Raw genomic sequence first — 12,768 nt, 5'->3', positions numbered from 1 at the left:
TGGATTCCATCACACAAACTGTATATAGAGTTATTATGGCACAGAAGGAGGCCATTCGGCCCATCAAGTCCATGTTGGCTCTCTGCAGAGCAATCCAGTCAATCCTATTCTGCCCACTTTATTCCCGTAGCCCTGGAAATTTATTTCTCTCAAGTGCCCATCCAATTTCCTTTCGAAATTATGAATCGTCTCCATTTCCATCACCCTCGTAGGCAGCGAGTTCCAGGTCATTAACACTCGCTGTGTAAAAAAAAAAATTCTTTCTTACATCCTCCCTGACATCTCTTGCTCAAAGCTGGAAATCTGTGTCCCCTAGACCTTGTACCATCAGCTAATGAGAACAGTTATTCCTTGTCTACCTTATCTAAGTCTGTCGTAATCTTGTACCTCTATCGAATCTCCCCTCATTCTCCTTTGCTCCCAGAAAACAACCCCAGCTTTTGCAAACTAAGCATCCCTGTAACCAACCTCGTAAATCTCCTCTGCACCCTCTCAAGGACCCTCGCATCCTTCCTGAAGTGTGGTGACCAGAACTGACTATCATTGTCTGATATTGATGAAAGGTCTGAAGATTAGCAAACACTGAAGATGACTTACAATCCAACCGATAGATTCAAATGAGTTGGGATGTCAAAGCTCCTGGTTTACAACTATCATCTGAACTCTTTGGTCAGATTACAGGCCTGCATTTGATCCCAAACCTTTAATTACATTTACTGGCGTAGCTAGGGTTTGGGAGGAAGAGCAGGAGGAGATCTGGTAATGCCGTTTGTCGGGGGATTTCCTGTGGCCACCATGATTTGGTAAATTCACCTCAGGAGATTTCCTCAATCTTAATCCCTCCATGGCCTCTCCCCTCCCTATCTCTGTAACCGCCTGCAGTCCTACAACCCTCCGAGATCTCTGCCTTCCCCCAATTCTGGCCTCTTGCACAACCCTGATTTTCATCGCTCCACCATTGGCTGCCATGCCTTCAGCTGCCTGGGCCCGAAGCTCTGGAATACCCTCCCTAAACCTCTCCGCCTCTCTCTCCTCCTTTAAGACACAGTGGCGCAGTGGTTAGCACCGCAGCCTCACATCTCCAGCGACCCGGGTTCGGTTCTGGGTACTGCCTGTGCGGAGTTTGCAAGTTCTCCCTGTGACCGCGTGGGTTTCCGCTGGGTGCTCCGGTTTCCTCCCACAGCCAAAGACTTGCAAGTTGATAGGTAAATTGGCCATTATAAATTGCCCCTAGTGTAGGTAGGTGGTAGGGGAATTGAGGGAAGGTGGGGATGTGGTAGGAATACGGGATTAGTGTAGGATTAGTATAAATGGGTGGTTGATGGTCGGCACAGATTCGGTGGGCCGAAGGGCTTGTTTCAGTGCTGTATCTCTAAATAAATAAATAAGACGCTCCTTAAAAACCTATCTCTTTGACCGAGCTTTTAATCACCTGTCCGAATAGCTCCTTTTGCAGCTCAGTGTCAAATTTTGTTTGATAATCACTCCTATGAACCCCATTGTGACCTTTTACGATGTTAAAGGCACAATATAAATACAAGTTGTTGTTGAAAACATACACATATCCTGCAAGTATTTAGTTAGAAAATACATGGCAGAGGAGACCTCTATCAACAATAACTTGCATTTATGTAGCACCTTTAACTTAGTGTAAAATGCCCCAAGACATGTGAATTGCCAGAGAGCCTTCAGAAATCTGTTCGGCATCTAAACTGTTTGATACTAAGGCAAATCTCTGCCTAAATTATCAATCTACAGACCAGTGTCATTTCTGTCTATTTGGTGCGTGCTGATGATCTGATGTGGAGTATTTGAAGTCATTCTTTGAGAGACTGAGGAAAGCGGGTCCTTTGTTAGCAGAAAAACTTGCATACTGTCACCTACACCCAGGCTTAGCTCAGTGGGTAGCACTGACTAAGCCAGAAGGTTCTGGGTTCAAGCCCCACTCCAGACCTTTGAGCCGGTATTCTATGTATGTCTAATGTAAGAATAGAAAGAGGTCATTTAGACCCTCGAGCCTGTTCTGCCATTCAATAAGACTATGGCTGACAACTCCATATACCCACCTTTGCCTCAAATCCTTTAACATCTTTGGCTAACAGCTGAGGTTCTACAGCTGTGGGCCCTTTAATGGGCTTGGCAGCATTAGGAGCCTACCCCACTCTCCTTAATAGGAGGGTGAGTGCAGGGACGGCCAATTAGGAGGGCATCTCCTGGAAGATTGCTCTGAAGGGTGTGCTGCTGGCACGTATGGGCTTGGGACCCCCGTGTGAAGCCCATGGAAAAATCCAGCCTGCCGAGTGAGGAAAGTGAGTGGCAAACAGATGCACACAGAGAGATAGGGACACGCAAAGAGAGACAGGAAGGGGCATTGAGAGGCAGAGTGAGATGGTGATAGAGGCAGACACAGAGGAAATGTATAAAGTGAGACAAAGCAGTAGAGAACTGGTGTGTTAAAGCTAGTGAAAAAGAGAAAGCTTGACTGGAAGGGGGAAAATGAGAGACATTAAAACGTGTTATGAGCCTTAAATGTTGGTTGATGGGATTTAACTTAATGCTCCTTTAAATCCTGTTAATTTATTTTCCAACAACAGGGTGAATAACACTCAGCATTACGAAACTGCTGGGTTGTAGCCATGCAACCAGGCTGAGAGGGATGATGCTGGCAGTCTGTCCTACTAGGGGCAAAGAAGACTGCTCACCCTCCCCTCCCCCTCCCCAGTGGCATGAAGTAAAATGAACTGATACTCTGTCGAAGTCTGCAATCCTCCTCAGTATAGAAACCCAACACCCTGGGAGACAGGTTTCAAATGAGCTTGCCAGCAGTTTTGAGACAACTTAACATGGCAGGCACTATTTTCAGCAAGTCTCTGCAGCCAGATATTCCACTACTGATATCCTCACTTTTACCCCTTGAGGGGATACTGGGGGGGGGTCACCTCACCTAAAAAGCAGGAAACCTCCACGATACTTCCTTCGTGGGGAGGGACAGTTTCTTTTGATAAAGGAGCTGGATTCCCACCTGATTGTGGATAGGAGTGAAGGTTACGTTAGGTAAGGGACATGGGCAGAAAGTGATGAAAGTTGAAAGCACGCAAGCACCTGTCAGAACCTCCAGATGCCCCAAAGCACTTTACAGCCAGTGAAGTAATTTTGTAATGTAGTCACTGCTCTGATGTAGGAAATGCGGCAGCCATATTGCGCACAGCAAGATTCCACAAACAGACAGCAATTTGATAATGACCAGGTAATCTGTTTTTTTGTTGACTTTGGTTGAGGGATTAATATTAGCCAGGACACTGGGAAGAACGCCTCAGCTCTTCTTCAAAATAGATCTTTTACGTCCACCTGGGAGAGTAGGTGGGGCCTCGGCTTAACATCTCACAGACATGTCCTGAGCTTCTGGGATCATGGAAATATCACACTGTAAAATGCAAGGGGTCAACATCCGACCAAAAGAAAGCGAAAGGGCAAAATCTCTTTCATAAACTCCTGGTGTTTACATCTGGATAAGACAACTTATAGGGACGAAGGGGTGGGACTACAGGTCGAGACTGGCGCCGAGGGGGTTAAATGCATATTACAGGCGAGTTCCACTTTCCCGTTTGTGGCTTTGCGCAGAGCCAAATTTGTCCCAATCTTAACATTCTCAGAGCCAGAAACTCTCCACATTGGTGCACAGTCTTTGACACAAATTTCCAAGCAAACCTGCAAAATATTTCCATAGATGCATTATTTATCATTACTGCTGATTTAAAAATATACAATTATGTAGAATTGGAGTATTTTTCTTGAGACTTTTGCGAAGGGGGAGGGCAGAGTTTAAAAAAAAGGGGGGCAGTGTTTAGAGCTCTTGAGGTGATCCTGAGGAAGTGGAGATTATTAGAGTCTCAATCTTTTTATTTATTTATTTAGAGATACAGCACTGAAACAGGCCCTTCGGCCCACCGAGTCTGTGCCGACCAACAACCACCCATTTATACTAATCCTACATTAATCCCATATTCCCTACCACATTCCCACTATTCTCCTACCATCTACCTACGCTAGGGGCAATTTACAATGGCCAATTTACCTATCAACCTGCAAGTCTTTGGCTGTGGGAGGAAACTGGAGCACCCGGCGAAAATCCACGCGGTCACAGGGAGAACTTGCAAACTCCACACAGGCAGTACCCAGAATCGAACCTGGGTCGCTGGAGCTGTGAGGCTGCGGTGCTAACCACTGCGCCGCCCCTTCTTACAAGTATCTTACAATACTGTCAAACAGTGAGGGGGATCTAATCTTGTTTCGAGGGGGGAGGACACATTAGAACAGTAGCTACACCTCAAAAGTACTTCATTGGTTGTAAAGCACTTTGGGAGGTCCTGGAGGGCACGAACGGCGCTATCCAAATGCAAGTTCACAGTATCGCAAAGATGCTCGCATTCCCCAAAGTGCGAACTTGCCCTTTCCTCTTTCGGAATCTGCTGTGCAAACAAGTTCTGATTTCGTACCAGTGCAGCTTTGAGGAGGTTGGGTGGATAAGCTGCTGCACCCAAGGAATTTGCCCCATTACCTGCGAGGGGGGGGGGGGGCGGGGGGAGGGGGAAATCAGTTAGCATTGTGCTTGGGTTATTAGATAAGTCGCGTGGACTGCAGGTCAGGGTAAACTGTACAGACTGGAGTGGGCTCCTCAACCCCACCTCACAGGTTAATGTTGAAAGAGATCATAAAACATGCTGTTACCCCTCTCGAACAGCACTGTGGGAGTGCCTTCACCACATGGACTGCAGTGGTTCAAGGCGGCTCATCACCACCTTCTCAAGGACAATAAATGCTATGCTCACATCCCGTGAATGAATATTTAAAAATAAAAGATTAAGCCTTCAATAGCCAACTCCACTTGCTAGAACACCACCCAAACTCTCCAAACACACCCGCTTTTAAACTCACAAACCCCCAACACTGTTTGGAATCAGACAGTTCGTCTGCTCTGCTCTTCCCCTTAACAGAACTCTCAAATACTCCGATTCGAATCTTTCATAACGCTTGCAATAATTATTAATACAACTGCAGAAATAGCTTTGTTAGGAAAACTCCACAGGATCATAGAATGACAGCGCGGAAGGCCATTCAGCCCATTGCGACTGTACTGGCTCTTCGAAAGAGCTATCCAATTAGTCCCACACCCCTGCTCTTTCACCATAGCTCTGCAAATTTTCCCTTATCAAGTATTTATCCAATTCCCCTTTTGAAAGTTACTGTTGAATCTGTTCCCACCGCCCTTTCAGGCAGCGCATTCCAGATCACTTCTGTCAAATTAAGTCAGAGAACTGATTTTCTCAGCGGAAAAGCAAACGTAAACAAGAAATTCTCTGTGAACTTGACCCTGCGAGATGCAGAATCGCCTCAAAAAAATGTTTTCCCCATTTAAAAAAGCTTCCAGTAAAACCTGAATGGCATTCTCTCCTAATTTTGCACAATGTAAAACAGAATTTATAAAATGAAATATAAAAATATAAACAATTCTCTTTATGGTTCAAAAGTGGAATTCAGATTTAAATTAATTTGCATTATTTATAACTATTCCCATTTGACAAATAAGGTCATACAAAAAAAGTTTAAAGATTGTTATTTTAAAGTTTGCAAACTGTTTTCTGCAATGGGTCCCAAGCGGGAGGACTCCCCTGGGAGCCCGGGTTCACTGACCTGGTTTCTTGGGCTCCGGCATATTTGCGTCTCGACGTTGCTCCCGCTCCCACTGAGCGATCAGCACCCACCGACACTCTGGGAGATAAGAGAGCCGCAGATGAGAGAGAGGCTCAGAGCCACCCGATCCCCTCCCCTGGATCCTGCCAGACAGCACTGACATTCCCCCGGGGAGGGGCCGAGACCCGAGAGGGACAAGTGCCAGAGCCACAGGGCCTGGGACAGATAGAGAGACACAGCTAGAGAGTAATGGGCAGAGGTTGAGACAGAAGGAGAGAGGAATAGAGATATAAACACAGTGGGAAAGAGTGATAGAGATGGACAGGAAAAGAGAGTGATCGAGGGAAAGACAGACAGAGGGAGAGAGCAATAGACATTGAGGGAAAGAGTGAGAGGCAGAGATAGACAGCGGAAGAGAGAGTGATAGAGAGACAGAGACAGGGAGAGAGTAATAGGCAGAGGGAGAAAGGGAGAGGGTGTTAGAGACAGACAGAAGGTGATAGAGAGGGAGAGAGCTATAGACAGAAGGAGGGAGTTATCAGGAGGGACAGACTGATAGCTAGAAACACAGAGGGAAAGAATGATAGAGATAGACAGAGGAAGAGAGAGTGATAGACAGAGAGAGAGAACGAGAGACAGGAAGAGAATAATAGGCAGAGGGAGAGAGTGATAGAGATAGAGAGACAGAGGGAGAGGGTGTCAGACAGAAAGAGGCAGAGGGAGTGATAGACAGAGATAGAAAGACAGGGAGAGAGTGATAGAGAGAGAGAGATAGTGAGAGAATGATAGAGAAATAGGGAGAGTGACAGGTGGAGAGATGGAGAAAGAGAGTGATAGACATAGAGATGGAGAAAGAGTGACAGACAGAGGTAGAGACAGAGGAAAACCATAATAGAGATACAGAGATAGGAATGGACAGAGATAGAGATAGACAGTCGGATGGGTAGAGAGCACCTCCTGGTTCTACAACCTCTACTATGAGAAGGATGACAGCAGAAATATCACGAGAAATTATTGTCGCCAAATTCTCTGTCAAAGAGAGCACCATCCTAACTTGGACACGCTTGACCATTGTTGGGTTCGCATCCTGGAACTCACTACCTAACACCCCTGCGGGAGCACCTTTACCACACAGAGGGCCAAACCTGCCTCCCTGGGCATGTAGGAATGAATGGGCAATGAATATAGTCTTGCCTGCAATGCCAACATCAGTCTACATCCTCAGTTCCAGAGAGGCACCCCGAATGCATCATCTTCCCTTCCCACATTCCGTGACCTCTCCGAGTGAGTTTAGCAGATTAATGTCATAGCCTGATTAGTTTTGTCCACTAGGAGTTCAACGGAGTGAATCTAGACTCGTTATAGATTGGTACTTTTACACTGCAATCAATGGGACATTCCATCAGTCAGAGACTGTATTTGAAGCCAAGTTCTAAACAGAAAGGCCGATCTCTATTCCTTTGCCTCAGCCACACTCATCTGTTTTTGCTCACTTACCCATATCGTTGGAGCAGGTTTTACTCCAGACACCACATTACAAAGAGCACGAGCAGGCAGAATATCACAGCACACAAACATATAGTTGTGGCATCTTGCAGCCCTATCCCCTCTCCACCTCACTTTCCTCCTTTTGACCAAGATTTTGGTCACCTGTCCTAATATCTCCTTATGTGGCTCAGTGTCCAATTGTGTTTGATAACACTCCTGTGATACGCCTCTGGGCAATTTACGCCATTAAAGGCACTGTAAAAATGCAAGTTGTTATTATTGTGGCCCCACAATAAGGAAGAACATACGAACAGGAGGAGACCATTCGGCCCCTCGAGCCATTCCACCCTTCAATTAGATCACGGCTGATCTGTTCTTAACTCCATCTACCTGCAATCGTTTCGTAAACCTCAATTCCCCCACGTAACAATAAAAATGATCAATCTCATAAACTTTCAATTGACCTCCAGCCTCAACATCCTTTCGGCGGTGGGGGGTGGGGGGGAGAGGTCCAGATTTTCACTACCCTTTGTGTGAAAAAGTGCTTCCTGATTGATGAGGGAAGGGCTGTCGATGTCATATACATGGACTTCAGTAAGGCGTTTGATAAGGTTCCCCATGGCAGGCTGATGGAGAAAGTGAAGGCGCATGGGGTCCAAGGTGTACTAGCTAGATGGATAAAGAACTGGCTGGGCAACAGGAGACAGAGAGTAGCAGTAGAAGGGAGTTTCTCAAAATGGAGACGTGTGACCAGTGGTGTTCCACAGGGATCCGTGCTGGGACCACTGTTGTTTGTGATATACATTAATGATTTGGAGGAAAGTATAGGTGGACTGATTAGCAAGTTTGCAGACGACACTAAGATTGGTGGAGTAGCAGATAGTGAAGGGGACTGTCAGAGAATACAGCAGAATATAGATAGATTGGAGAGTTGGGCAGAGAAATGGCAGATGGAGTTCAATCAGGGCAAATGCGAGGTGATACATTTTGGAAGATCCAATAAAAAAAAACAGGATGTTGCCTGGTATGGAGGGCGCTAGCTATGAAGAGAGGTTGAGAAGATTAGGATTATTTTCATTAGAAAGACGGAGGTTGAGGGGGGACCTGATTGAGGTGTACAAAATCATGAGAGGTATAGACAGGGTGGATAGCAAGAGGCTTTTTCCCAGAGTGGGGGATTCAATTACTAGAGGACACGAGTTCAAAGTGAAAGGGGAAAAGTTTAGGGGGGATATGCGTGGAAAGTTCTTTACGCAGAGGGTGGTGGGTGCCTGGAACGCGTTGCCAGCGGAGGTGGTAGATGCGGGCACGATGGCGTCTTTTAAGATGTATCTAGACAGATACATGAATGGGCAGGAAGTAAAGAGATACAGAACCTTAGAAAATAGGCGACATGTTTAGAGAGAGGATCTGGATCGGCGCAGGCATGGAGGGCCGAAGGGCCTGTTCCTGTGCTGTAATTATCTTTGTTCTTTGTACCCTGAACTTCCTAGCTCTAATTTTAAGGTGCTATTTCATTGTCCTGGACTCACCCACCAGAGGAAATAGTTTCCCTCTATCTACCTGATCAACTCCTTTAATGATCTTAAACACCTCAATTAAATCATCCCTTAATCTTCTGTACTCAAGGCAATACAAGCCTAGTCTATGCAACCTGCCTTCATAATTTAACTCTTTTGGTTCCAGTATCATTCTGGTGAATCTGTGCTGCACTCATTCCAAGGTCAAGGTATTCTTCCTGAGGTGTTGTGCCCAGAATTGAACGCAGGTGCTAGTGCTGCCCAGTCACTATGTGACTGACCGAGCCCATGATAGCACAGCTCAGTCACTGTGTACGCCAGTGTGGTTATGCTACATTGTGATTGACAGCCTAGATACCGCAAACCCGAACACAGCCCTTTCGGGTGGACCCTCCCGTGCACCCTCTAAGAGCAGTGCTGTTGGCAGAACCTTGCTTTGCAGGTACTCCTGCTTGTGTTGTTTCCGACAGTGAAGTATGCTCAGTAATACAAAGAGCCCACTGGGAGCTCATGTTGAGAATGCGGAGGTTCAATCTGTGTTGAGGGACAGTGCCTCTCAACATACCTCCCAACATACAAACATATGAATTAGGAGCAGGAGTAGGCCACTCGGCCCCTCGAGCCTGCTCCACCATTCGATACAATCACTGATCTAATTGTAACCTCCACTCCACATTCCCGCCTACCCCCGATAACCTTTCACCCCCCTTGCTTATAAAGAATCTATCTACCTCCGCCTTAAAAATATTCAAAGACTTTGCTTCCACCATCTTTTGAGGAAGAGAATTCCAAAGACTCACGACCCTCAGAGAAAAAAATTCTCCTCATCTCTGTCTTAAATGGACGATGCCTTAAATTTAAACAGTGACAAGATTCTCCCGCAAGGGGAAACATCCTTTCCACATCCACCCCGTCAAGACCCTTCATGATCTTATATGTTTCAACCCTGCACAGCTGACAACACTCGAGATCTAAGGCACAAATTCCAAAAGACCATTGTCCCTGATCTTCCATATGAAAAAGGGAGTAATGGTGCCACCCAATGGCTTAGCAAGTAAAGCCACTGCCCACTCTAATACCAAGCATTCATTCCCAATCTGTGCAGGTGGGCAGCTGGGAGCTACAATTAGCTCCAGCACCCAAGAGTTACAGGAGAGGAAAGAAAAAGATAGCCAGGTGACCAGCTCCTATTACTCCAGTTACAAAGTGTGCCTGCGTGTGTGTGTGTTAGAGGAAGCCTACACACACGTGTAGTGTCTGTGTGTGGAGGCCTGTGTGTGTGCGAATGTGTGAGGAAGCCTGCACACATGCATGTGTGTTTGTGAGAGGAAAACTGTGGCACGCCTGTGTGTGTGTGTTCATGTGTGGAAACTTGCGTGTGTGTGTGTGTGTGAGGAAGCCTGTGCACACACGTGTGTGTATGTAAAAGCCTGCTGTGTGTGTATGTGGAAGCCTGCATGTATGTGCACGTGTGTGTGATTGTGTGAGGGAAAGCCTGTGTGTGCATGTGTCAGGTGAGGCTAGAATTGGGGCATGGATGTGATGCTCCAGGTCTCTAATGTGAAGCGTGGTTATTCAAGTACAGTATCAAGTAGCTGCCACTGTCTATGGGGCATTGCAAGAAAGAACACAGCAGAGAAAATTGAAAAAGAGAATTTGCTTGAACTTGCCTCAGCCAGGTGGCCCTCCACCATCTCTGTGTCAGAAGGTTCGAACCCCACAATAGGATTATCGCACAATTTAGATCAATGGAGTTCTCCTGATGCCCAAGCCAATATTCTGGCCTCAGTGAACTCCATTTCATTTGTGGCAAGTTCCTGTCCACAGTGTGGCTGCCTGTATAACACACCACACCTCACAGTAGTTCATTTGAGATAGATCTGAATGGTGGATAAGGCACAATATAAACTCATGTCTTTTTAACACGGCAGGAAACATAAACTGTGTTCAAAAGTTGCTGCAGACATTTACCAGCCAGTGAACGACACTAACTACATCCCCTGAGCTCCTCTGTTATGAGTGAATGCATGACTTCCCCATGACAAACCCTGGGCAACAGTTCCCCCTGCTGGATAGCAACCACACTGAAACCAGCTCAACATCAGTGGAGACAAAAGTTGTCAAAAATACTTCTGAAAATGTTTCCCAGGAACAAAGATTTTGTTTCAGTAAAATCTGCTTTTGGGAGGAGTCACTTGACTGAGATGTTTGAACGGAACTTCCAGGCCTTGGGATGTCCTGCGTTCAGAACATAGAAATTTTTAAGAAAAGGAAAAGGTCATTCTGTCCTGCAAGCGTATCCCGAATTGATCCAGCTCCAGCACAACCCCTCCAAACTCACCATATCCCCTAATCCCACCTACCCACCCTAACTCCCAACCCCACCATCACTCCACAATAAAACCCCTAATCCCACCATAACCCCACAATAAACCCTTAATTCCACCATAACCCCCAATAAAATCCCTAATCCCACCATAACCCCACAATAAACTCCCTAATCCCACCATAACCCCACAATAAACTCCCTAATCCCACCATAACCCCCAGTAAACTCCCTAATCCCACCATAACCCCACAATAAACTCCCTAATCCCACCATAACCCCCAGTAAACTCCCTAATCCCACCATAACCCCACAATAAACCCTTAATTCCACCATTCTTCTTTGGCCTCCTTGTCTCGAGAGACAATGGATAAGCGCCTGGAGGTGGTCAGTGGTTTGTGGAGCAGCGCCTGGAGTGGCTATAAAGGCAAATTCTAGAGTGACAGACTCTTCCACAGGTGCTGCAGAATAAATTGGTTGTCGGGGCTGTTACACAGTTGGCTCTCCCCTTGCACTTCTGTCTTTGTTCCTGCCAACTAAGTCTCTTCGACTCGCCATACTTTAGCCCCGCCTTTATGGCTGCCCACCAGCTATGGCGATCACTGGCAACTCACTCCCACGACTTGTGATCAATGTTACAGGACTTCATGTCGCTTTTGCAGACGTCTTTAAAGCGGAGACGTGGACGGCCGGTGGGTCTGATACCAGTGGCGAGCTCGCTGTACAATATGTCCTTGGGGATCCTGCCATCTTCCATGCGGCTCACATGGCCAAGCCATCTCAAGCGCCGCTGACTCAGTAGTGTGAATAAGCTGGGGATGTTGGCCGCCTCGAGGACTACTGTGTTGGAGATACGGTCCTGCCACCTGATGCCAAGTATTCTCCGGAGGCAGCGAAGATGGAATGAATTGAGACGTTGCTCTTGGCTGACATACGTTGTCCAGGCCTTGCTGCCGTAGAGCAAGGTACTGAGGACACAGGCTTGATACACTCAGACTTTTGTGTTCCGTGTCAGTGCGCCATTTTCCCACACTCTCTTGGCCAGTCTGGATATAGCAGTGGAAGCCTTTCTGCATCTAGAGACAGGTTACTGGTGATAGTTGAGCCTAGGTAGGTGAACTCTTGAACCACTTCCAGAGCGTGGTAGCCAATATTGATGGATGGAGCATTTTTGACGTCCTGTCCCATGATGTTCGTTTTCTTGAGGCTGATGGTTAGGCCAAATTCATTGCAGGCAGCCGCAATCCTGTTGATGAGACTCTGCAGACACTCTTCAGTGTGAGATGTTAATGCAGCATCGTCAGCAAAGAGGAGTTCCCTGATGAGGACTTTCCATACTTTGGACTTCGCTTAGACAGGCAAGGTTGAACAACCTGCCACCTGATCTTGTGTGGAGGAAAATTCCTTCTTCTGAAGACTTGAATGCATGAGAGAGCAGCAGGGAGAAGAAGGTCCCAAACAGTGTAGGTGCGAGAACACAGCCCTGTTCCACGCCACTCAGGATAGGAAAGGGGTCTGATGAGGTGTTGCTATGCTGAATTGTGCCTTTCATATTCTCATGGAATGAGGTGATGATACTTAGTAGCTTTGGTGGACATCCGATCTTTTCTAGTAGTCTGAAGAGACCACGTCTGCTGATGAGGTCAAAGGCTTTGGTGAGATCAATGAAAGCAACGTAGAGGGGCATCTGTTGTTCGTGGCATTTCTCCTGTAGTTTAGTTTAGAGATACAGCACCGAAACAG

General features: G+C 46.7%; 1 protein-coding gene across 1 annotated transcript in view; it reads right to left on the bottom strand.

Annotated features, from left to right (window-relative positions):
• mybpc2a (myosin binding protein Ca) overlaps positions 1-5,765 on the bottom strand; it is a 79,942-nt gene extending 74,177 nt beyond the window's left edge. The window contains exon 1 of the mRNA XM_068019667.1: positions 5,692-5,765. Coding sequence (XP_067875768.1) covers positions 5,692-5,713 — 22 coding nt within the window. The 5' untranslated portion in view covers positions 5,714-5,765. The remainder of the gene's footprint in view (positions 1-5,691) is intronic.
• Between the last annotated feature and the right edge of the window lie 7,003 nt (positions 5,766-12,768).

Source organism: Heterodontus francisci, chromosome 41 (assembly GCF_036365525.1).
Source record: "Heterodontus francisci isolate sHetFra1 chromosome 41, sHetFra1.hap1, whole genome shotgun sequence".
Lineage (NCBI taxonomy): Eukaryota > Metazoa > Chordata > Chondrichthyes > Heterodontiformes > Heterodontidae > Heterodontus > Heterodontus francisci.
Note: the sequence above shows the minus strand (reverse complement) of the source record. Positions and strands in the feature narration are given on the sequence as shown.